The sequence below is a fragment of the Phodopus roborovskii genome, unplaced genomic scaffold, assembly GCF_943737965.1.
Source record: "Phodopus roborovskii unplaced genomic scaffold, PHOROB, whole genome shotgun sequence".
Taxonomy (NCBI): domain Eukaryota; kingdom Metazoa; phylum Chordata; class Mammalia; order Rodentia; family Cricetidae; genus Phodopus; species Phodopus roborovskii.
The window spans coordinates 3,378,268-3,402,985 of record NW_026126566.1 but is presented as its reverse complement, the minus strand read 5'-3'; the positions used below and the strand labels follow the sequence as shown (position 1 = coordinate 3,402,985).

General features: G+C 36.9%; 1 protein-coding gene across 1 annotated transcript in view; it reads right to left on the bottom strand.

Annotated features, from left to right (window-relative positions):
- The window catches only part of Wdr36 (WD repeat domain 36), a 29,202-nt gene extending 10,752 nt beyond the window's left edge, over positions 1–18,450 (bottom strand). The window contains exons 1-15 of the mRNA XM_051202339.1: positions 18,178–18,450; positions 16,101–16,128; positions 14,428–14,528; positions 13,617–13,734; positions 11,062–11,194; positions 9,305–9,359; positions 7,748–7,880; positions 7,348–7,523; positions 6,922–7,042; positions 6,366–6,431; positions 5,569–5,655; positions 4,163–4,308; positions 2,842–2,956; positions 2,125–2,290; positions 1,804–1,912 (exon numbers count right to left, since the gene is read on the bottom strand). Of these exons, the coding sequence (XP_051058296.1) occupies positions 1,804–1,912; positions 2,125–2,290; positions 2,842–2,956; positions 4,163–4,308; positions 5,569–5,655; positions 6,366–6,431; positions 6,922–7,042; positions 7,348–7,523; positions 7,748–7,880; positions 9,305–9,359; positions 11,062–11,194; positions 13,617–13,734; positions 14,428–14,528; positions 16,101–16,128; positions 18,178–18,414 (1,791 nt within the window). The 5' untranslated portion in view covers positions 18,415–18,450. The remainder of the gene's footprint in view (positions 1–1,803; positions 1,913–2,124; positions 2,291–2,841; positions 2,957–4,162; positions 4,309–5,568; positions 5,656–6,365; positions 6,432–6,921; positions 7,043–7,347; positions 7,524–7,747; positions 7,881–9,304; positions 9,360–11,061; positions 11,195–13,616; positions 13,735–14,427; positions 14,529–16,100; positions 16,129–18,177) is intronic.
- Between the last annotated feature and the right edge of the window lie 6,268 nt (positions 18,451–24,718).

Sequence of the window (24,718 nt, the reverse complement as noted above, 5' to 3'; positions counted from 1 at the left end):
GGGAGGTGGAGGCAGGTGAATCTCTGTAAGTTTAAGGCCAGCCTGCTGGTCTACACAGAGAGTTCCACAATAGGCTCCAAAGCTACAAGCTACAGAGAAACTGTCTCAAAAAAAAAAAAAAAACAAAAAACAAACAAACAAAAAAAAGGTTGGTCAAGAGCTCTTCCAGATTGTGTTAAGAGCCTTAGTTTAGAAGTGAAAAGACTCCAAAAGAAAAACTGTACAGCAGGCTCATTTATTCATCAGGCTGCAGCAAAGATTACTAAAACTCAAACTTCAGGGTATAGACAGAGCAATATAGAGAAGGGTGGTGCAGGCAGTATGGGGTGGGACAAACTGGCTCTCAGAGACAGGCTTGTGTTACAGAAGGTAACACAAGTAATTAGAAGTAAACACCTTAACAGAAGAAATTAGAGACACAAATGGGGAAGTAAAAGCTACAAAGGGAAAAACTGGTAAGAGTAATCTGACAATGAGATGTTTTCTAAAGTGCTACTTCATCATAACATCCCATCCCCCCTCCAGATGCTGTCAAAGCAAAATCTGCTGAAGGCTAATTTTGCCTGTCTCAAGGTGCAAAATATAATTCCAATTTCTCCCACTTTTAAAGGAAAGGGTAAAGGATTGTCAATTTTGACTCTGCTTATAAGTGACATTGTTGCTAACCACTAGCTTTATATGCAGCAGTTACTACTTTTTTATTTTTTCTCTTTTCAAATAAATAGTGGATCTGTAATTAATACCATATACTCAATATAGTCCTCAATTCACAATTTTAAAGTTTTTAGTTTATTTAAATAAAGTATACTTTGAAACCTGGTTATATTTTAGCAATATCACACAATTCCACTAAAACACATAATTGCAAACTTCACCACAATTTTATTGAAATCTTTTGGGGTTTAGTTATATAAATTCTAAGAGTATATGATGGGGAACCCACAGAGATAGCTGACCTGAGCTCATGGAAGCTCACAGATTCTGGACCAATAGCTAGGGAGCCTGTAATGGACCAACCTAGGCCCTCTGCATGTGTGTGACTGTTGTGTAGCTTGGTCTGTTTGTGGGGGCCTACCAGTGGGATCAGGATCTGTCCCTGGCACTTGAGCTGGCTTTTGGAAAACTGTTCCCCATGCTGGGTTACCTTACCCAGCCTTGATACAGGGGAAGAAGCTTGGTCTTGCCTCAACTTGATTTGCCATGCTTTCTTGATACCCAAGGGAGGCCTGCCCCTTTCTGAACAGAGACAAAGGAGTGGATGGGGAGGGGAGATTTGATGGGAATGGGTAGATAGAACCCTGGAGGACAGGAGGGAGAACTGTGGTCAGCATGTAAAATAAATTTAAAAAGTTAATTAGTAGGAAAAAAAAAAAAAAAAAGAAAAAAATTCTAGAGTAACACTCTATCAGAACAATCTGTTGTTCCAGACTATGGTAAATTCATTACAAATAGAAACAATAAATTCTCTCAGCTTATTTTAAAACCAAATGAAAAATTATATACTCCATATCAGTGGACCATTCACTCTACAAAGTACATCTGACTTTATTTAAAGACAAAAATAAACTCTGGCATTCATACTTCAATCTGATGGTATCAATTCCTTGCAAAGTAATAAACCATTTCCCAAAGTTTTCTTAAAATCTCTTTAAAAATTAGCCTGAAAACTACCATTCCTTCTGAAAACCTTCTTAAGATAAGAATGAGGAGATTAAAAATAACAAACTCAATTACTTGAACATCTTTATTCTAAATAGAAGGAGAAATGAATAAGGTTATTTAAAAAGCTGTTTTTGTCTTTACCATGTCATTTATTTGGCCTTGGTGTCCAGAAAACTCTCTGACAATCTTCTTAGTTTCTATGTCTAGGACAATGATGGAGAAGTCATCCAAGGCAAGCCCCAGAATGCCACTGGTAAGACAAATGCACAGTTTTAATAAACAAAGAAAAAGCACTAAAACCTGAATTTTGATAATTAAAACATATCTCTGAGGAAATTATATGGAATTATTTACTAAAATGCTCTTGATTTCTTCCCACTTGGTAACCTGACTTACAAGTTTTCACTAAAAACAACAACAACAAAAAAATCTTCCTTATTATTAAAAAAAAAAAAAGTTTACCTGTCCCTATGTAGCAGCATCATATTTGGAGAGGAATCAAGGCTCAAAGAATGGATTAAAACCTTGCTTTTAAAGTTCCAGAATTTGAGTAATCGCTCACTACCAGCTGTAACTGTCAGTTGGTTTAATCCGTCCACTGCAACACCTCTAACAGAACCTGCATGAGCTTTTAAATACATGTTAAAAGGGAAAAGAAATCAGGATTGGCAATATCTGAACAATATACCAAGAGTGACTCTTTTATCCAAATATCTAAAGTCTCATAAGTGACAAAACCTAAAATCTTGAAGTTAAACTGAATTACAAAGAAAAAAAAAAAGAAAAAAACCTCTTAATTATTAGACTGCTCAGACAAAAAGTTGATTCCATAAAAGATAATTTAATAAAATAGTTAAAAATTTGTCTAAATCAAAATAGAAAAATAATACTTATCTACTTTCCCCCTACTACATTCATGACTTTCTTCCCTTTGAATATTTTAATATGGTGGGTTTTTTGGTTTTGTTCTTGGAGACAGGGCTTCTGTGTCTTGGAACTCCTTCTGTAGACTAGGCTGGCCTTGAACTCAGAGATCTAACTGCCTCTGGATTAAAGGTATGTGCGACTACCATCCAGTTCTGGTATGGTGGTTATAGAGTATATATTAGTATCTGACACATAGAATTGTAGAAACCCATAAAAATCTTATTTTAAAAAGAGGGGGGAAAAATCCAATACCTTTATCATCTCCAAAACTTCCTCGATGTATACCAGACTGCATGTTATACACATCTACATTTCCCGAGGAGAGGCCAATTACTGCAAAGTTTCCACAGGAAGTAATATCTACTGCCTTTAGGGAGAAGAAAAAAAGAGGAACAATCCTATTAATTCTGTTTTAAATAAGTGTGAAGAAAGTACCTAAGGCAACAAAATAGAACTAGTTAATTGAAATTTAATAACAAGAGAATTTTTATAGTTATTTTCAAAGTTGATATAAAGCTGAAAACATAATAGTTAAATACCTATTAAAACCCAAAATATTTTAATCATAATACATTAATAGAAAATATGAACACTCAGTATGCAGTTTATGTAAAATAAATGTATCTTAATACTTTAAGTATCAATGTGTGTCAACAAGCTGGTTTTTTTCTACATCAAAAATACAAAACTATACCGTTTGCATTCATGGCCAGAAGAATCACTGCATACCAATTTGTAACTTAGATGTTACTCACCAGAGACAATACAAAAAGACTCACACACAAATAAATAAATGAATGACTTATAGGACTCAAGTAGTAAATATTTAATTGAAGTTTACTATGCTGGCAACATAAAACTTACACATCATTATTCAAGATGTACTTAAATATGCATAAGAATGTTGAGTGTGTATTTCTCTAAATAACAGCTTACAAAAAAAGAAAATAAAACATTGTTTAAAAACATTCTATCTTTCAAAAAACTTAGTCTTACCTAGTTTTGAGTAGTCCATATTTATGAAGTATTATAGTGTATGCCCTCAGAAAGTAAGGCATTACTTACAAGTACGTAATAAAGGATACTATTATATTTTTCAGAACTTGCATTTATTGAAGTATTTGCCTGTTAGAAAACCTACTTCTAGTAGTTTCCTCTTCTAGTTAATTCACTCAAATATATTATCTAAGACAGAATAAGCAAAGGAAATTCACTCAAATATATTATCTAAGACAGAATAAGCAAAGGAAAACTAAAACATGAAGGACACTTCTGAGTGACAAACTTTAGAGCAGACTTTCTAACAGCAACTCCTGCTTATTCTGTGTTGGTTATTGGCTTTGCTCCAGGTAGCTGAGTTGTCAGACAAATGATTCAGCACCACTTAAGATCCCATGATATTATCTGTCCACCAACCACAAAGACACACACATTACACTCTAGTGATCACTAGGGCTTGTAAATTACAATTGTACATTTCAAAATAAACTATCTTGGGTTTAAACCCAGCTGGATCACTTACTACTTTTACTGAACTTAGACATGCTACTTATTACAGCCTCAGGTCACTTACTGTTGCAATGATGTCATCTGTCTTTAATTCTTTTGGCTTCAGAAAATAAGCACCTATTGTAGATCTTTGGTAATTCCAGGTTGAGCAAGATAGCTTACCTTGGTGGCAAGCAATGATACCATCCCAGTCACTTTGACGAGCTTCCTCTTAAACACAGTAAAAGCATAAATCAAAATGCTTGTTATCCCATTATTCACCTATGAGCTAGGCATCTTGTAGTCCACATGCACACATGGTACCAAGGACACACTAGTAAAACAAGCAGGTTACCTCTAACAATAATCAACTTTCCACTCTGATGGATTATGAACAGACAAAAATCATACATGTTGTTTGACATATGCAATATAAAATGGCTAAATGAAGCTAATACATCTTGCCATAGATTATCTGTTGAGAAAAAAAATGTATAATAAAGACTGTTTTCTAAGGGAACCGAAGAAGAGTTTACTGAGATTTTATGATAAAAATAGTAGCTCATCAAGAATGGTAATAAAACAGAAATTAGCAGGCTGTGGTAGTGGTGGTGTTGGAGTGATGAGGAAAGTTAAGAGCACTGGCTGCCTTTCTAAAGGACCCAGGTTCAATTCTTAGCACCCACATTGTGACTCACAACCATCTGTAACTCTAGTTCTAGAAATCTAAGACCTTTTTTTTACTGGCCTCTATGGGCACCAGGCACATACGTGATACATGTACATAGATGCAAGTAAAACACCTGTACACATTTTAAAAATGAATTAAAAACAATAAGAAAAAAAATTGAAGGTGAAGTTTTTTTTTTTTTTTTTTTTTTTTTTTGGAAGAGGTAGGAGAAGAAAAACTTCTAGTCAAAATACAAAAGATCTTCAAAGTCATGTTCAGAAGACAATATTCTACCCAGAGGTACTAAATGGTTCTAAGTATAATTGAGATGTATGTTTAGAAAGGCAAAGCAGACGGGACAGTGGTCAAAACAAAACATTCAGGGATCCCATTGTTACTGCAACCTCGAAATAACCTTAAAATTGACATGAGTCTACTGGTAGTTTTCAATGACTGATTTATCTATGTGATTCCTTCTTACAAAGAAGCTTTATCCTAATGCCACAGTATTCCAAAGTCAGGGACTTTAGACAAGAACTGTGTCCTCATGTATTGCTGTCTCAATGAGCTTTCATTTCATTAGCAGGCATATGATACAGTAAAGAGAACTATAAAGCCAAATGTTACTAATGGCTATTACAGGAAAAGGAGATGGGATTAACACAAATCAAGTTCCTATTCAAGGTAACCATTTCAGTGTTCACACAAGAGCAGCATGAACTTGAGGTTACCTTCTAAGCATTTAATTTACAGAAGCATTTATCAAAATCGAGGATGTGAACATAAACAAAGGAGACATTAAAAAGTATGAAATTACTCACCAGCAGCAAACTTTGTGACAGGTGGAAGCCTTACTGACATGGTGTTTTGAAGTCCTTTACGTTTAACTATCTTTTTATTTATTAATCCTGGAGTTGGGTGAAAGGGATAATAGGAAAGTTCCTTAATAAAAAAAAGTATGGTAAGGAAAAGTAAATGTATAAGACAAAATATTCCTAATTAGATTAGAGGCAAAGCAAAGAGGTTATTACCACTACTATTAAATAATGTCTGAAGGTAATTTAATCATGAAAATAAGCTGTATGAAATAACAGAAAAATAAAAACACTATTACTTTTCAAGAATACGAAGGTCAGAGTCAGATGAATCAAAAGAACCAAATAATGCAAGTCAGAGGTTCAACGGGATGAGTCAGAATCAATATAAAGGCTACCCAGTAAGTGACAAGCACCAATCAGGTAAACATACAGTTTTAAAAAATCCTGTAAAATGTCACTGAGTAACATGGGAAGTGTAGTGGCACATGAGAACTCCAAACCTCTGAAGATCATACACACACTCCTAGTTTAGTAGAGCTGGGAAGGGATCACTTCTCCAGTTCCATTCCAGGAAGAGCCACTTTATTAACACATGGGTAAACAAGGGTATAAATAGTGTTTAAATAAATATTTAAGTATAATAATTTAAATAATGCCTCCTTCGTAGAATTTTCAAAATGCCATCCAAGACAAGAAATGAATTAATGGAACTTCTTCAGGTCTCACAGCATCTTGAACTGAATTTTTCTTTTCTTTTTTTTGTGACTAGCAGCTTGTTTTCTATCTTGTAAATGACTTACCATGCCCCAAACTCTTGTTGAATTTTTCATGAACTGTTGAAAATGACTGTAGAGTTCCATCTTGGCCTATTAATATGAGCAGAAAGCCCCAGTCAGATTTCATACAAAACATTTCTTTTAGAACAGTCCAGCAATGAGAATTCTGAGTGCTTGTAAGAAAACAGTCTTGTGAGTTGCTCTTGGAATGTGTTTTCCTGCTCCTCCCAGGTGTAAGGGAAAGGAATGAGTTTACTTCAGCTGTTGTTATTCATAAGCCACAGTGTCTTGTCCTTGTGGTTGAACATCTTACTCATGTGACTCTCCATAACACTCAGATTATAAATTGTCTAATGCTCTGAATGAAGTTGGTTATTGTATGAGACGTTAGTCTTCCCCATTTTTAGGCCTCACTCTCACAGGTTCATGCCTCCAACTAGAGCAATACACACATGCCAATCACAGATGTTAGAAAGCTAAGTTCTATGCAAAGCTACAGTTTATAAATACCAAACCAATAAATACTGAGTTTCTACCTCTTAATGTTTATTCAAATTAAGGCAAAAAAGCAGACGCTCACTTGCACTTAAAATCTGCTGTCCATTTTGTCCATAATATCTGATCTTGGTAAGAGAAGCACTATGTCCCATTCTGAATCTCAACAGCCGTCCTTCACCTGTAGGGCCATCAAATATCCATATCTACAAAGAAATAGAATGGTAAGTTGCTTCAACCATGTGCCATCTGCAAGTAGTTCAGTCATCTTCTCAACACATTAACCGACACTAGGGTGTGCCTGCACCGCCACTGTCCCATCAAAGGGTTTCAAGGAAAATAAGCTGCACTTCTTACCCACTTGGCTAGTCATGCACCCTGCTGTGTTTTTGTTTCATCTATACCAATCTCGTCCCACACTCCTTTAGTCATAGGTCAAGGTTGGTACATTAAAACAAGCTTATAAAGCCCCTAGCCACGTATGCTTAGAAGAGGACAATAATTGCAATACCCTAAGAGCATTGTCAGCGCCATTTGTAATGAGCAGAGGCTCTCTATGCAGAAATGTCAGCCCAGCTATTGCTGTGGAGTGTGCACTTCTCATTTGATTGATTAATTTTTTGTCTTCCAGATCCCACAGTCCAATATGGCCACACGGGCTTCCAGCTGCCATTACTGGATGACCATCTGTTAATAAAATAAAAGTATTAACAAAAACATCCCAAGACAATAATTCTCTCAATGTATAAATTTAATTAATCTACCTACACTTCTATGCTTTCTTCTACCTTAGCATTATAATAATTTCTATTAGGTTAAACTACAAGAAAACATGTTTTGAAAAAGACCTTTATCTTTCTAGTGAGTTATTTAAGTATTCTTAACTCTTATGATTAAGTAAGTTAAGTTACCTGTGCGAAATGAAATGGAAGTAATGGGTCCCCAGTCCTGACGGAACTTCATTAAGGTTTCATCAAACTTAATGTTGTGAATGACAACTTGGCCAGACATAAGACCGATGGCAACAACATCCACAGCAGGTGCCTGAAAATTAAATGACTCAGTCTTTTAATTTCTTAAATAATATAACTTCTTGATGATGTACACTATTATGTTCTATCAAATGAAATGCTAAAGGAATAAAAAAATTCCACTAATATTATCATTCTGGCATTATCAGTTATTAACATTCAAGTATTTAACAATGTGTTTTCCAAATTACTTCCCAGCTTCAATTCTGCTTGTCCTTTGAACCCTTAAATCAATGCTGACTTGGCAAGAAAACAGTCATACAGAAAAGGAGACTGTATGTGAATTCACTACGATTGCTGACTAGAAGAAATGGGGGAGAATGGTCAAATCTTAAAATCATGAAAAGGATTACCATAAGCATGGAAACATAAATGATCTACTTAAACAGGAAGTAAATAACTTCATTAAAATAGGAAAAACCTAGAAAATATTCTAACATTTATAATTAGTCTGTTCCAGTATTAATTAGTCAATAATTATAATGGTCTTTGGTCTAACAGAGAAGGGTTCCCTTACAAGTTACTGTTTTAATACAGATGAATATCCAGTATCATTATGGAGTGAGTCAGGCTACACATTTCATCAACAGGCTGTTAAATGCCTACCACATGCCAGATTCTAGAAGCTAAGGACAACAAAACAAAACAAAACAGGATCCTTTTCCTCCAGCTACTTAATCATCTGAGAACTGGAGTCTTCAGGGTATACCACTAAAAACAAAACAAAGTCAATGGTGGAATGAAAATAAATTGAGCTGGTGTGGGCAGTGCATAGTTAGAAAAACAAGGCTACTCCAGTAGATAAGCCAGATATAATGCAGATGTCCACAATGCATATGCTTGGCTGACAAAAAGTAGAAACAAAAGCAGCTGTTTATGGAAGATTCTACCGTTTCATAAACACCAGATTTGGAGCCTCAATTATTACCAAATTTCAGTCCTGATGAATTTCTCTATGTGCTCTATGGTCTCTTTCCCATCACAGTTATTTCATTTCTGTTCCATATAGGGAACTAACAGGCATGCTTGTGTGTGAAATCACTAGGAAATGCCAAGTACATACAATTACACAAACTTTATAGCAAAGCCAGTTTCTAGAACACTATTTTCTCAATTTCCTCAGGGTAACAGTTTAAAGAGGCTAGGGATAGGGAGTGCATGGGGTAGAGGTGGTGATGGTACACATCTTAAATCCTGGCACTCAGGAGGCAGAGCCAAGCAGATCTCTGTGAGTTCAAGGCCAGTCTGGTCTACAAAGTGAATTCCAGGACTGCCAGGGCTACAGAGTAACCCTGTCTTGAAAAACAAACAAAACAAAAATAGTTTAAAGAGAAACTAACATATGACTTTTTATTTAAGTCTGAAAACACAAGTCACTCTAGAAAAGTAAGCATGGCTACCACTAGCCTTGTTTTTCTCTAATAAGAAAATACTAACCTGCTGAAGCGCTGTCACTCCAACTTTCCACCCTGGAAATGTATACAGAAGTTTACTACAAAAAGAAAGAGATAAAACTTATTTGTTAAAGGAAAACAAAATCAAGTCTGTATTTAAGAAAAATAACAGATGCTTTTTTGTCTTTATGTCAAGGGATACAGTCTCTTTTTATAGGATTCATTTATTTTTCTTTTATGTATATGGGTGTTTTTGCCTGAATGTTATAGCTATGTACCACGTTTGCAGTGCCCTCAGAGCCCAGAAGAGGGTGTTGCAACCTCTGGAACTGTGGTTTCAGACTACTGTCAACTGCCATGTAGGTGCTAGGAACTGAACCCAGGTCCTCTGGAAAAGCATCTAGTGCTTTTAACCCATGGACCATCCCACTGGCACCCAGGTGCTGTTTATTATAAATTCTGGCTTCAGCACTTACTATTCTCAGAACATATGTTAATTTACTTAATATTTAAGATCTAATCACATAAAATAATGCTATTACTATTTGTCACATTCCAGAAAACAGAAGCAAAATATTTAAGCTAACACAGCTAGTAAGTAATCGACTCCAGATGTATTTTAGACCTCAATATGCTAATTTCCAGTTCTTAAGAAATAACATTATGAGCAAAATCCACTTTAGAGTACAATAACAAAAATAAAATACAGGTAAATCCATTTTTTATTACAACTTAATTATTTCTAGAAACATCACCACTGATGGGAGTAGTATTTGTACACTACATGAATTAATTGGGCAATTCTGATTCTATCCTGAGTTTCAGAATCAAATCATCAATAAAATAAGGTCATGAGACAAAGATATTAAAAACAAAACAATCACCAAAGTATTCAATTGTTCAAATGAGCATAGTTTAGGTTACTCAATAATTATGCAATGGATAAAGTACAGCAAACAGGAAGAAATGTAGAGAAAAGTAAAAAAATAACTTTACAGACAGAAGCATATCATGGTCAATGCCCCTGAACCTAGCAAGAGTCAAAAGGTACTAAGTTGAATTGAGTAATGATTGAAACTAAGAAACAGGATTAATATCAAGCCTTCTCCTTGCAAACATATAAAGGCGTCAGAAAGGACAACTGGCAAGGACTCAAATATTTTGTGTATGTGTGAGTGCCCACATGTATGTATGCACACCACATGCATGCTTGGTACCTGAGGAAGCAGGTGTCACATCCCCAGGAATTGTAGTTACAGGCAGTTGTGAGGAACCTGATGTGGGTGCTGGGAACCAAACCCAGGTCCTCTGCAAGAGCAGAAAATGTTCTTAACTATTTAGCCATGTCTCCAGTTCCTTGTCTGCTTTTAAAAATACTATATAAAGGAGGTTGAGCTGCCTTCCTTTCTCTTTGGATAAGTGTTCAAATTACAGGTAAATATGTATTTAATATCATTTTGGCAGTCTTCCATCTCTACTAACAGTAAATAGTCAATAGAAAGTAATTCTATTTTAAAAGCATTTTTATTAGCCACTGCCCAAATATTTTATGGAATAAATAATTCACAATAATGATATGGACTCTTCTCCATTATTGAGCCATTAGTAAATACTGTTCAATGGGTATTTATGACACTACCCATCACGTAGCAGGACAATATGCCAGCTTTCACATGTGAAGTAGGGGCAATATTTCAAAAGTAGTATAAGGGAAAACATTGCTTGGAGAGACTTCATAATCTTTGAAGAAGTAGTAGATAAAGTGAGAATTATCTAAGCCATTTAAAATTAAGTACTCACTTGGATTTTACATTCCATAACTGCAGGCTTCCCTGTTCACTGCCCAATAGGATTTTATTTAAGTAGGTGCTTGGATGTAAAATCGTCGAAATTTGAAAAACTGACTTATCAAAAGTCAACTGAAGGTACTCTTCTACAAAAGTAAAAGTTATTAACAGCATAATTATTATTTATGAAATAATTTTTACATTTTCATATACTCACATCTACTACATAAAATTAAATATAATATACCACAGAGACTTAATATAGCTAAATCAAAGACTAACACATTCATCTCTTCACATTTATTTTAAAAATCATTTATCTTATTTTGTGTATGTGATACACACATACACAGTGTGCATGTGAAGTCAGAAGACAGCCCACGGGAGCTGGTTCTCTCATCCCACCATGTAATACTAACACAGATCACTGGCAAATGCTTTTTCTGTTGAACCATCCATATCGCCTACCCTTTATCCAGTAAACATTTCTTCAGAAATAAAATGTAATAGGGCAACGTGTAAATGTCCTTTAGACTACCAAAATAATTGACAAGTCCTAGTGTAAATACTATTACTCAAAATTATACTGCCAAACCAGTTTACAGAAAGGATTAAAAATGATCCTGAGGATGAGTATTAGGATTTTATAATTCAATAAAGAAGCAGGAAAGAATGTTCTAAATGAAACACAAAGTGTATGCAAAACTCTATGAGTCACTGAAATAAAATGCAGAGGCAAACCTCATCAAAACCAACAGTAATGATTACACATTTCCTCAAGAGCTTCCAACAGAGAGGAAGGCAAGTTATACCCCTGCAGAGTAGGGGAGTGGCAGTGGTACAGCAGATAGTCACTTGCTACATGACCAAAACACTCTTAGAAACTGTATTTTTACTATATTTAAAATCACTCTTTACTTTGGTTTTTATTTCAGTGTGTGATTAAAACAATTTTTCAATAATTTGCTAAAAATTTAGTATCAAAGAAGACACAATAGCTGGGTGGTGGTAACTTGTATATTTAATCCCAGCATTCAGGAGGCAGAGGTAGGCAAATCTCTGTGAGTTCTAGACCAGCTTAGATTATAGATCTAGTTCCAGGACAGCCAAGGCTACATGAGGAAACATATTCTCCCCTCCCCCCCACCAACCCGACACACACACACACACACACACACAAACACACAGGCACAATGGTCAAGGATAAAGAGAAAAGTCTACAAAGGGAGTGCTACTTTAAGATGTCCTTTTTGTACCAGCAGTTTACTTAGTCACTATAAATAACTCCATGAAGAAACTATTTCATCATGCTGTTGTAACAACAACACAAGATCTGGAAATTAGCATCAAGGAGCCACATCTGAGACCTTATGAATTCCTGTCTTCATAGAAAGTACTTTCTCTTGCATGAGCAAAAAGAAAACAAAGGGTTACTAATTTCAATGAGGAAATTGGATACCTCCCACAAGGACAACATCTAAATATTATTTACTAAAAATAAACATACTAACTGTTCAATAGATCACCAAGAGGAAAAGAAACCAAAAATGTGAACAGGTAACTCAAAAGAGCCAATTCAGGACGGACCCACAGTACCTTATTAAGAAAAGCTAGGATATCCTGGTGGTAAACTCTTCACATTTGAAAATTACATAAGCTCTTACACACAGTGCTACTACAAAGGAGTATCAGCTAAATGGCACTGACTCACATCCTTTGAAAAAGGGTGAGTATTTTCTTTCAGGTTACAACCATAACCTCCTTTACTTAAAGGTGAAGCTATTACCCAAGAATGACTAAGGTGTCAATGTGACTCCTAATTCATTTCACAGAGAAAACCACATCATAAAACATCACCAATCTTGCAGAACTACAATGGAGAAAGTTAACTGCGATGAGCACACACAACGTATTGGAAGTAGTGCACAGTCTAAGTAAAATTGCTTAGTTAGAACCTTTTTCCATACGCGCTAAATAACACCCAGTGTTTTATTGTAGACATGTGAAAACTCTGGTACAGAGCTTACTATGGAGATAGATTATATATGATTTATTAAAGCTTGCCTGAGGATTCAGAAAGCAAAGTCAGCCACAAACTATAAAAGCCAGGCACACACTTTTAATCCTAGGGCTCAGGATTAAGAGGTAGATGGATCTCTCTTGAGTTCAAGGTCACACAGGGATACAAGAGATTGAATCAAATCAGTCTAAAGGAGTAACAGAGCTCATGCCTTTAATCCCAGCACCAGAGGGGTATAAAAGATAGGAACAAGGTCTTTAGTAGTCAGTATTGAGCATTCATTCTCCAGCCACCTTGAGGACAGGAAGACATTCAGTCTCAGGATTCTCCAGCCAGGCTGAGAAGAGACAGCAGGATCAGCTCACTCAGCCTGAGGTAGTGGTAAGAGATAATGGCCAGCTTCTTGGCTTTTCTGAACTCCAGCTTAAAAGTTTGAACTCCAATATCAGACTCTGGGTCTTTTATTTTTCATGTTACAGCTTATGGTTTTCAAAGACTTTTAAATTATATATATTATTTATTCCTGATAAAGAGAAATAAAGTCTTACCTTCTGAATATATGTGCCAAATAATAAGAACGCTGTCAGTATCCACAGAAATAACGTGATCCCCAAAGGGTTGCAAAAGATGAATGTCTGCCTTATGGCCCTTAAAAGTATGAACTATCTATAATGCCAAAGTTAAAAGAAATTCATGTTACTCAGTCCATCATGTATTATCCAGAAAGCATGTTAACAATGAAAATGCTCATGCTAAGAAATGTAGTTCAACTTCTCACTATCTGAGATTAAACGATGAAATAATAAGGAACCAGTCCTGCTCAGCTGCTCACTTAGGCAATTCAATAACAAGGAAAGGAAGTATGGGGTAGGAAGACATCAGAAATGAGAGCTAGAGAGCTCAGCCTCTCTGCTGCAGTTTGAGAAGTGGTCCTGGCATACACATACACAAGCCACACTCCCAGTGCTAACAGAGTAACACTGTGCATCCTAGAAAAAAACATATGCTACTGTACGTACATCCTAGAAAAACGTATGCTGCAGAAGACTGGCCTCCACAGATTCCACCAGTGACCAGCAGATGAGATTTCTGGTTTGATAGACAAACACTGTATAGCAGCTAGTCCTTCCATAACCAAATTCCTTTCTACTTCAGTGGTCTAGTCCCCACCAGGATCCAATAATTCTACTCTTTGCATTGGTCTTTTAGCCCAAGCAGGTGGTCAGTTTCCCTACAGATGGTAGCCCCCATGTCTCCCTGACTCTAGTTTGTTCCCCTAACCCTGAACATGTAGTGAATAGTACTTTCATTAGAGAAACCCTATCTCGAAAAAACAAACAAACAAAAACCAAAACAAACCTCTTTATTACGGGCAAATGCAGAGAAAACCTTCCCATATGCAGCAAAGACTAGCCTTCCATCAGCTGCCATGCAACAGATATCCCCTGGAACAGAGTTACCTAGGGAAACAGAAAAGAATTGTAGGCTGTTAAAGACTCTGGAGTGACTGGAAATCTTAAATATACATAAAATAGTTTCATGGCTGTAACTCAAATACTTATTTAAATAAAAATGAGAATCAGGGTATAAAATTTTGACTTCAACATCATAAATTACGGCATGCAGACATAACGAAATTCTAAGGAAAGAAAAATCTTTTTGAGAAGTTGAAAAAAAAGCAACACATACAAAATTCTGGTAGATGAACAACTAAGTAGCTATCACTGTAAACATGTTAAACAATATAAAGTTTATTACTAATTCCAAGAAAAATTTAAAAGTAAATCATAACTTGGACTAACCCTGAAAAACTCTACAGTATTCTATACGCTGACCACTAAAATAATTACATACAACATGGTTTCTACACAGTCTTTTGTGAAGTTAAATATGCCTATCACTTCTAGCCATTCTCATATGGCACAACTTCCTAAGTCCTCTTTCACTTATATGATCACACTGCCCATTCTTTCTCATTCCTCTTTTAGGGCTAAAGAGTTTTGTAGACAGCATAGTCTTAAGTACTTTTAATCCTGTCCCATTCCGGGATTTAGGTTCTACAATGGTATTTTTATAGGACTTGTAATTCACTTTCTTACTCAATTTAGTTTACTTTTCTTCTGCTTATTTATTTAAAACAACACACACACACACACACAAAATTTATCAGACATATAAAATAAATTCCTTAAATCTTCCAGTTAACAAGGATTGTATTTGAGGTAAAAGTAGTCTCTCTCAGCTGCCAAGCCCTTAAACTACTACACAGCCTTCAGAAAGTAAATATACGTCTCATTAAAAAACAACAAATTAGCTTGAGTCTCTCTGTCTCGATACATACATACATACTGAATGGAATAAACACAGTAGTTGGTCCTTCCATAACTATATTCCTTTCTCCTCCAGGGTTTCAGTCCCTACCAGGATCCAACAATACTACTCTTTGCCTTGGTCCTTTGACCCAAGTGGCAGTCAGTTTCCCCATAGCCGAATGCTGGGATTAAATATGCCATTATCAGTCTCTAAGTGCATGTTACCACAAAATAAGTAGTGACAACAAAGGGAAAAGGTAATTTTAAAAAGGATCCGCCTCACAAAAGTCATCTTAACCAAATCAAAGTTATCACTGAAAGGGAGAAAGCTAGCAACAGCATGTGCCTTCTGACACAGAACCGAGAATAATTTATCCACTATTATTTCTGGCAAAGTGCCTGAATCCAGAAAACTCTAATTTAAAAGTATTAAAAATCACCAACAACTAAAACTTGGGCTCTTCATAAGCAACAGTTTTCATCTTGAGATGAACTTCAGTTGTATAATATCTGCTTTGCATATATATGCAAGGCCAACAGTTTGATTCCTAGCATAGAAGAATCAGCCATAAAAAAATTATGTAGACCATAAAGTTCTAATGAACTAAAATTAAGTGACATGACAACTAACAATAAAATACAATCCTGTCCTGTCTAAATTTATGACAAAATAAAAACTAAATATAGCAAACATGAAGAAATTCAGAAAAGCACACTTACTTACTGCAACCAAACTAAGTTTCTGAACCTGTTAAAAAAAAAAAAAAGGAATTATACACATGTTCATTAGCAAAAACAACTACAATAACTAAGATTCCAAAATTAAGTTATTACCTCCAAATAAATTTGCTACACTGTCCTTTTGAAGAAAGATACTCACTGATCCTAGCTTGTATTATGAGAAATGCCTGTACGTTTACCTGCTTTACCAGGGGTGATGAGATAAAGGACAAACAGCCTCTGTAAATGGCCAAGAGTAAATATTTTAGGCTTTGTGGGTCACACAGAGTGTGGCATGAAAGCAAATACACATAATAAATCTGCATAGGTTGAATTCTAATAAACTTTCATGTATGGATACTAAATTCTAATTTTTACAGAGTATTCATGTCATAAAATGTTTCTGATCCTCCTTCAACTTTTACAAAATTGTAGAGCCACTCCCAACTCACACAAAACAATGGGTGTGACTAGTTTACACACTGTAACTCACTGATCTTAGTATCTGAGTAGTAATCCAGCTGTGTGACATCAGGAATTTTACTTAGCTACTGTGTGCCTCAAATTTGACCCTTGGTGGTTGGCGAGGAGGAACAGAATGCATACACACATTGTAGGATCAGTCAAGGAGATTATGAACAAACAGAATGGAGCCAATCATATAATACATGTTCACTAAATATTAGCAATCCAAATATGTCCCATTCAAAAACCTGTCTAATTTTCTTGTATCATAAACTAATCTGTAGGAAGTCTGAGGGCACGATAAAAGCTAGAGAGATAAATGGTAGAATGGTAGAACAAGTTTGCTCACAAATGTCTTGGGCACATCACTGACTTAAACACAAAAAAGTTCTTATTTTTCTCTTAAGTTATTTCCAGTTTCAGAGAGTACACTGGTTGGTAAGCACAGCACAGTGCTTTCAAATATATCATACTGTTATGGTAGGAGTAATTATTAAAATGCACGTTAGTCAAGATGAGACCATTCACTGAATTTGGTTTTTTTTTTTTTTTTTTAATCAGCAAATTTCAAATATACAAAGCAAAAGGAGAAAGCAAAGTGTTACTTATATGGGGGAAAGGTGTGTTTCTATGTAACAGAACCAAGAGAGCGCTAAACCAAGGACAATTTGGAGAACTTTTAACTGAGAAACAGAAAAGTTACACTTCAGCCAGAAACTTCAGCAAAGCGCTAGGTTGACAAGCAAGGAGGAAGCATCAACACAAGCTTCTATAAGGTGAATAGCCTCACTATAACCCACTCGTCTAAACATTGCTAATGCAGGCTTTCAAAACCCAATAGCTCAATAGCTCTTTCTTCAGCCACACCTACTTTGGCATTAGTTCATCTGCCTCCCAATCTCCTGCTGTCCTTATTAAGAAAATGTATTCTTTTGCATAAAATAATAGAAAACAAGTGTAATGGCAGACAGACTATTAAAAGTTAACCACCATCTCTAAGAGGAAGGGCCTTGGCAAGTAACTTGATTTTCTTAAGACTTACTTCCTAGTTTATTCAAGGTTGCTACCAGATAATGAAACCAGTCTTGAGTGTCTGCAGTTTCATTGCAGACCTGTGTTATAATGCTCAAAAAACAAACAAACAAACAAACAAAAAAAAAAAAAACCGCGGGGTCGGGGTTCCATAAATCTTTATCTCACTGTCTCTTATTTCTTCCACTGTTTTAGTCTGAATTTCGAAACAAATGTTTGTGGTCAATTATGCAATAAAATGCCCAAGAAGCTGTCTTGTGAAGAAAAATTAAATGAACGCAGGATAGCGTCTTGCCTTAGTTAATGTTTACATCCTTAGGGGTATGTATGTAAACAGATATATTGCCAAACAACTGAGTGAGACGTTCACCAGTAGTTGTCCCCTGGGCCAGAAGGGTCCTCCCAACCTCGCACCCAGGTGGACAGCAGGGACACAAGGATGCCATGAGGACAGCTCAACCGGAAGGGATTACGTAAGGCAGGGCGGCAGAAAGGGAAACCCTAGGTAGGTGGGAGGCGAAAGTGGGACTACACCGCGGCAGTTCTGGTTCCTGGGAAGCGGGTGGAGGAAATCACTCACGTCATACGTGTGGAAGCTCTTGCCCACGCAAGTCGTCACGTAGAAGCGGCGCTTGAGCGCGCTGTACCGCACCACGTGTGGAACGTCGTTGCTGAAGAGCCCCAAGGCCCGGAACCCGGCGAACAGCACGCTGGCCGTGCGGCCTTCCTCGGCGCTCTCCATCTCCGCCTCAGCCGGGGCTCCGCTCAGCTCGCGGCCGGGTGGAAGATGCTCACCGGGCTCTGGAGCATGCCTCATGGAGGAGCCGCTGCCGGAGCAATGCGTGCGGAGTGCTTCCGGGATCCGGCGCCAATTGTGCTAACAGAGCCGGCCTTCGGTGTAACACAAAATCAGCTCCCCCCGGAGCTCGCAGGCCACGTGCAACTTTGGTTCCGCGAGCTGCGGGGGTTTTCCCCCCTCCCCCCACTCGTTCCTCCATGGCCTTGGTTTCCTATTGGTAGAGGGGGAATCACTTACTTTCAGGCTGGTCACTGCATTGACAAGTGAAGTTAAACTACCCAACAGCTTGGAAAGGACTTTAATGACAAATGGGAAAGGCTAAAACTGGGATTATAAAAGTTGTTAAAGCAAGAGACTGCGGGTTATTAAGAAACTAAAATTAATGCCGGGCATGGTAGCGAAAGCCTTTAAGCCCAGCGCTCAGAGAGCAGAGGCAGGCTGATCTCTGAGTTGGAGCCCAGCCTGGTCTACATACAGAGTTCAGGACAGCCAGAGCTTTATAGATAGACTGTCTATAAACAAACAGTTGAAATCAATTTTAATTAATAGTAGTATCGTGTTTGTTTTAAAATTATTTATGGGTTGAGCATCAACACCGACATATGTACACATGTATGATGCAGCAGTTGTGATACAGGCTTGTAATCTCAGCAGCCGCAGGTAGAGGAGAAAGGATGGCGTATTTAAGGCCAACCTGGGATACATAGTGGGTTCCACACTAAATAGAAGACCTGATTGGAAAACCCAATATAATGTGTAAGGTTTTACTTTAGGGTAATTGAAAGTGGGAGTAGATTTAGTTGAAATAAGATTGGTAATTGTTGAAGCTGTAAAATAACTCGAGAATTCAACACATTAGTCTTTGTGGTAGCCCATACATTTAATCACAGCTTAAGAGGCAGAGGCAGCAGATCTCTGAGTTTTCAAGACCAGCCTGCCTCTACCTCTCAAGTGCTGGGATTAAAGGTGTGGGCCACCCCGTGGGACTAAATATTTGTATAACTTAAACTTTTTCTCAACAGGTCTTGTGTGGGCTCCAGACAAAAGCACAGTAGCAAAAGGGAGTAGACACGAAGTCCCACCCATAACCAAGAATCTATATGCAATTGATACCTTCTGGGAAAAGGAAAACTGGTTTATGTCAACTATGCTCCACAGGAGTAGTTGGACAATGTGAAACAGACTCGCTCTTTCCATGCACTTTTTGCTTTCTTTTGATATATATAATATTTTGCCTATTGATATTCTTTCTTTTTTGTGTGTGTTTGGGTGTCTCTTTTGATTTTCATTTTTGGTGGAAAGAGATAGAGAGAGTGGGGGGAGAGGGGGAGAAAGAGAGAGGTAAGGAGAAAGGGAAAGAATTTGAACAAAATATGTGAAAAAACTTTTTAGAAGTACACATCTTCAAGTAAAACAAATAAAGACAGTTTTCTAATTAGGTGTAAAAAATACTACTTTTTATTATTGAAAGTAAAAACTTTTCAATACATAATTAATTCTGTGGAAAGATCTGAAAAATTTCCTGGCCAGAACTGTACAGTGCACAAATCCATTTGACACCCATTTTCTTAATATCATCAACTCTGTCAGGGTATGTTTAGACCCAAATCTAGACTACTGTTTCCTAAAGGAGAACACTTGCTTACAGAGGTTAAGAGATTTGCTCAAATTTGCAAAGTTGTTAGTGCCAAATCCAAATCAGCACAAAATTTCAAAAAGAGGAAGAGAAGAGGTCACAGAAAGACAATTGGAGGATGGGAGATCTGTGCAATCAGCAATTATATTTTAAGAATATATACTGGGTCATATGATGGGTGTAGATTCATTAGATAAAGACCCCAAAACTCCCATATGTTACCTAACTTCACTAGGATCACTTAAGTAATGTTAGTCTAGCAGCCTGACTTTAAGAAAGTCTAACAATCATATCATTTGTTGGTGTTGCTTGTTTGGATAGTGTGATGCTTTACCTGGGGAAATAGCAAATTTCTATTATTCCTAGACAATGCACTCAGACCAAAGAAACACTTCCACCTACATTCTGCTTAGTGAATCTGTGTGTATTTGGAGATTATTTGCAGAGTCATGGGTAACTCAAAAGGCAACTGTTTCACCAAAAAAACCTACCCTAAAATTGGTGACAACTCACCAATTCTAAATGGCAGTAAGCCCCGCCCCTGTATCCACTCCCCGGCAGTTATTACTGCTTATAAAACTCTTAGTGAGGAGAATAATGTGAATCTTGTAACTTTCTAATCTTCCTGAGCCTGGTAAGTTTCCTGATCACTGAGCAGTGAAAGGCACTTTAAAAATCAAAATGGTTATGGAAAAATCTAACAGTATGGTTGTGGTATTCATCGCTCGTATGTGACTTTTCCCAAGGAAATGTTAAAAAAACAAAAAAGTCTACTAAGGAAATCAATGATTCTAGCATAGTCTAATTTGAACAGCAAACCAATGAGTTTAATGGTGTTAAAGAAATATGGCTAAAACATTAAAGGAGGAAGGAATGCACAAAGGTAGCTGCATCACCAAAAATCTAGAGCTACCCTGCATTAAAACTATATAAACACTGTATCCCTGGAGGACATTTCAGGACTTGCAAGCAACTGAATAGGTTGGAGAGTTTTTCCCAGTAGTCTTTACCTAACTGGTGAGGCACCAGGTCAATCTGGTAAGTTCCAGGAATTTCCTGAAACTTTTGAGCTGTTTACTTCTTGAATCTTATTGAGCCTCCCTCCAAGATGAAATGCATTGATTCAGAGGAAATTGCTGCCTACTAAATTGCTCACACTAAAAGGGTTGACTCTATGTAACATGGCTGGATCATATAAAACATTCCCAAGTCACTATCTCCTTGGGGAGTAAACTGCCATGTTAGAACTCTCAGGAAGCCATACAGAGCTCTCTACAAACAGAAGAACTGAAGGCCTCTTGTCAACCAACTTCCCTACCACGTCAGATTTGTGAGTTAACCACCTTGGAAGCTGATCCATTAACCCCAGTTCAGATTTTCTGATGACTGCAGCTGTTTTGACTGACATCTTCTATGAAGATACTGGAGCCATCTCTGGGTATCATGCCATTCCTAAAACTGAGTCTGAAGCTGTATAATCTAATGAATATTTGTTGCTGTTGAAAGCCACTAAATTTTAGGGAATTTTTAAAGTAGTTTTCTGTTCACCGAGCTTATCCAGTTTGTAAATGCTTTCTTCTTTTTGATTTTATTACCCAAATGCAGTAGAAATGTAAGGTTTCTAGGTCATTTTATTTACTTCCTTATTTCCTTCATGGGTGAGCTACTGTGGACTTTGAATATGTAATTTGATAGTGAGAAAGCAATCGATTCTTTTTGTTTTCAGTCATTCAATACTCTTCACTGTGGGGCCTTCTTTCTGGTTGTCCCACTATCCCTCTGGTGATGGAGGATGTATGAGTTCATCTGTCATTAATTGAGCAGTAGCACTAGTACCAAACATTATACTTGGGAATTGTCAACTGGGGTGGAAATAAGAGATTCACCTAATAAGTTTGTATTTCCAACACACAGGTGATGCAGGAGCTAATTTTCTGTGGGGAGTAAGGGAAAGGAGCTGGTGGTGAGAGCTGCAAGTTACTCAGATGTGCTGCACCAAGAATAGAGCCTGTGGTTAAAAGAAAGGTTAAGGGGGCCAGGTGGTGGTGGCGCATGCCTTTAATCCCAGAACACAGGAGGCAGATGCAGGAGAATATCTGTGAGTTAGAGACCAACCTGGTCCTCAAGAGCTAGTTCCAGGCCATCTTCCAAAGCCACAGAGAAACCCTGTCTCGAAAACAAAAACTAAACAAAAAACAAAAAAGGAATGAAAAAGAAGGCTTCTATCTAGGTATGAGGGAACCAAGATAATAGACATAGCAGGGAAGGGCTCTGGGCCAATGATAAGGGTATGGCCAACCCCCCAAAAGTTTTTGAGGAAGTGATATCGGGTACTATTGTTCTTTTATATATCCTTACTTCTCATGGAGCTAATTGCAGCACACAAAATTGTAAATAAGGATGTATTTTAAAGAGAAGCTTCATCTAGGAGACTATTCCATAGACAAGGAGCAAACCTTGAGGTATGCAATATATGAGGTGACCAAGAAAGATTGCAGCTACTGGTGGCTTGGATAGAGTTAACTCGCTGTCATGATGAAGCTACAGCTGGTCATGTAATTGTGAAAGCAAAGGGAATATGGTCTAATTTGCTGCTAAGGCGATACCTGTGAGGTCAGCAATGCCAACACCAGCTAGAGCTAGTCATTTGCTCAAGGACAGACAGTCAAAGCCAGTACCTAACCAAAAAAAAAAAAAAAAAAAAAAAAAAGTTAGAGGAGGACAGAGGAGGTTGGTGCATCCCAATTAGGAAGATTATGGACCTAATCCTCTCTCTGTTTAGAAACATGCATGAAGTGTGTGGGTCCTCTGTGACTTGGCCCATTATAACACAGGGAAGTAACCCATCTCAAAGAAATTACCTCAGCCTTTGTTCAGTCTCTGTTGTAGCACTACACAAACTCTAGTGATCATCAACAGACTCAGCCATACTTACAATAATCTAAGAAAAAGGGACTATTAATTTGAGAGTGGTGGAGCCGTGGAAGGAGTTGGGAAAAGGATTTGACAAGAGCTGTAGAAGGGGAAGGGGAAATTAATGTAATTATACTTTAATTAAAATGTATTTTTTAAAAACTGTAGGCAAAGAAGTTCAGTGGTATTCCCTCTTTTGGGAACCACTCTTGCTTTTGGGAGTTTCTTTCACTTTTATCTAGTTTTTCACTTTTCTTCAACTTCTCATTTTTGTATAACCACCCTCAATAAAGTTCGCATTCTCTACTATCCTTGTTTGTAATCTTCACTGATGTGTGACACAAGGAACATAAATCCACTGGCCTAGGTCAACCTTTGTTGACTAGGAGTGTCTGGAACCCTATGTTATTACACACAACTAAATCATGAAAAGTTCTATAACCCTCTGTACTAGAAGCATGTGTATTTTAATAAAGTATAATGGCAATTTTGCTCTGACGTCTGGGAACTATGGAAATTTTAGGTAATTTCCATGAGAACCATCATTGTTACTGAATCTTGCAAACCATTTATTTCAACTCTCATTTTTATGGTGTGTGTGTGTGTGTGTGTGTGTGTGTGTGTGTGTGTGTGTGTGTGTGATAGAGAGAGCAAAGGATCTCCCACTTAGCTACATCTTGGCTCTTGGGCTTGTTTGTTTGTTTGGTTGGTTTTCAAATCTGTAAGACAATGGATATTTCTCCATGTTGGGGCAGTTCTCCCCAATGTCTTATTGGAGTGTTTGTTTTGCTTAGCTTTGCTATATAAACTTCTGCTTAAATTGTCTGTTTCTTGATTTAGTGCTTCCAAGAAGACAAGAATCAAGAGACTTTCACAACTCCATGTAAAATTACTCCTTACATCAAGATTAATTTAACTTTACTTAGTATTCATAGCTGTCAACAGTAGATAGTAAACTCACATATAGCTAATTCAAAATCAATCTTCCAATTAGCTCACAGAATGAGAAATCAAGATACAGACTACATATTTCAATGACAATTAACATACTTGTTGAATTATGCTTTAAAAGCTTATATTCTTTTCATCCTAAGCTATGCATTTATAAACTCACCTCAATGGCAATCTTAAGATACCTATCAGTTGTAATTATTGATGCACATGTCTTTGCACACAGAGTGGAAATTTTTCATTCTCTATCCCTTCTTCATTTCAGTGTTCCCACAAAACTTATATACAGAGAAAACATGTTCATATGCTCACTCTGCAGAAGACTCATATCAAGGAAACTTAATGTTTCTATTGATTGTAACCCAGTTACTTCTGCAAATAAGGTTTATGGGAACACTTAGACTGGCATATACTAATCAAAGTTCTTGAGTAATCAAAGAAAGAATGGGTTTATAATGAAGAATTGGTACAAAATCTGATGAAAACATGACTATAACATCTACTAGTTAGGGAATATGTGCATTTATCACTTGGTAGAGAACACTATAAATTTATATTCTTTAAGTAATGGAAAATGCAAGGTTTGGAACTAAGCCAGGTATTGATGTATTAGTTGTATTACAATTTGTGTTTTACTCACTACATATTTTCTTACATTTATAAAATGAGGATAAATATCACAAATTTGCTGCAGATATTTAAGTACTGGTTTATAGATGGTAATCCTAGTAACTACTTCAGATTGAATCTCCTAGAAATGACAGGGAAGCTTCACCTAGCATACACCTCAACAATATGGCAACCTGAACAAGACTTGACAGC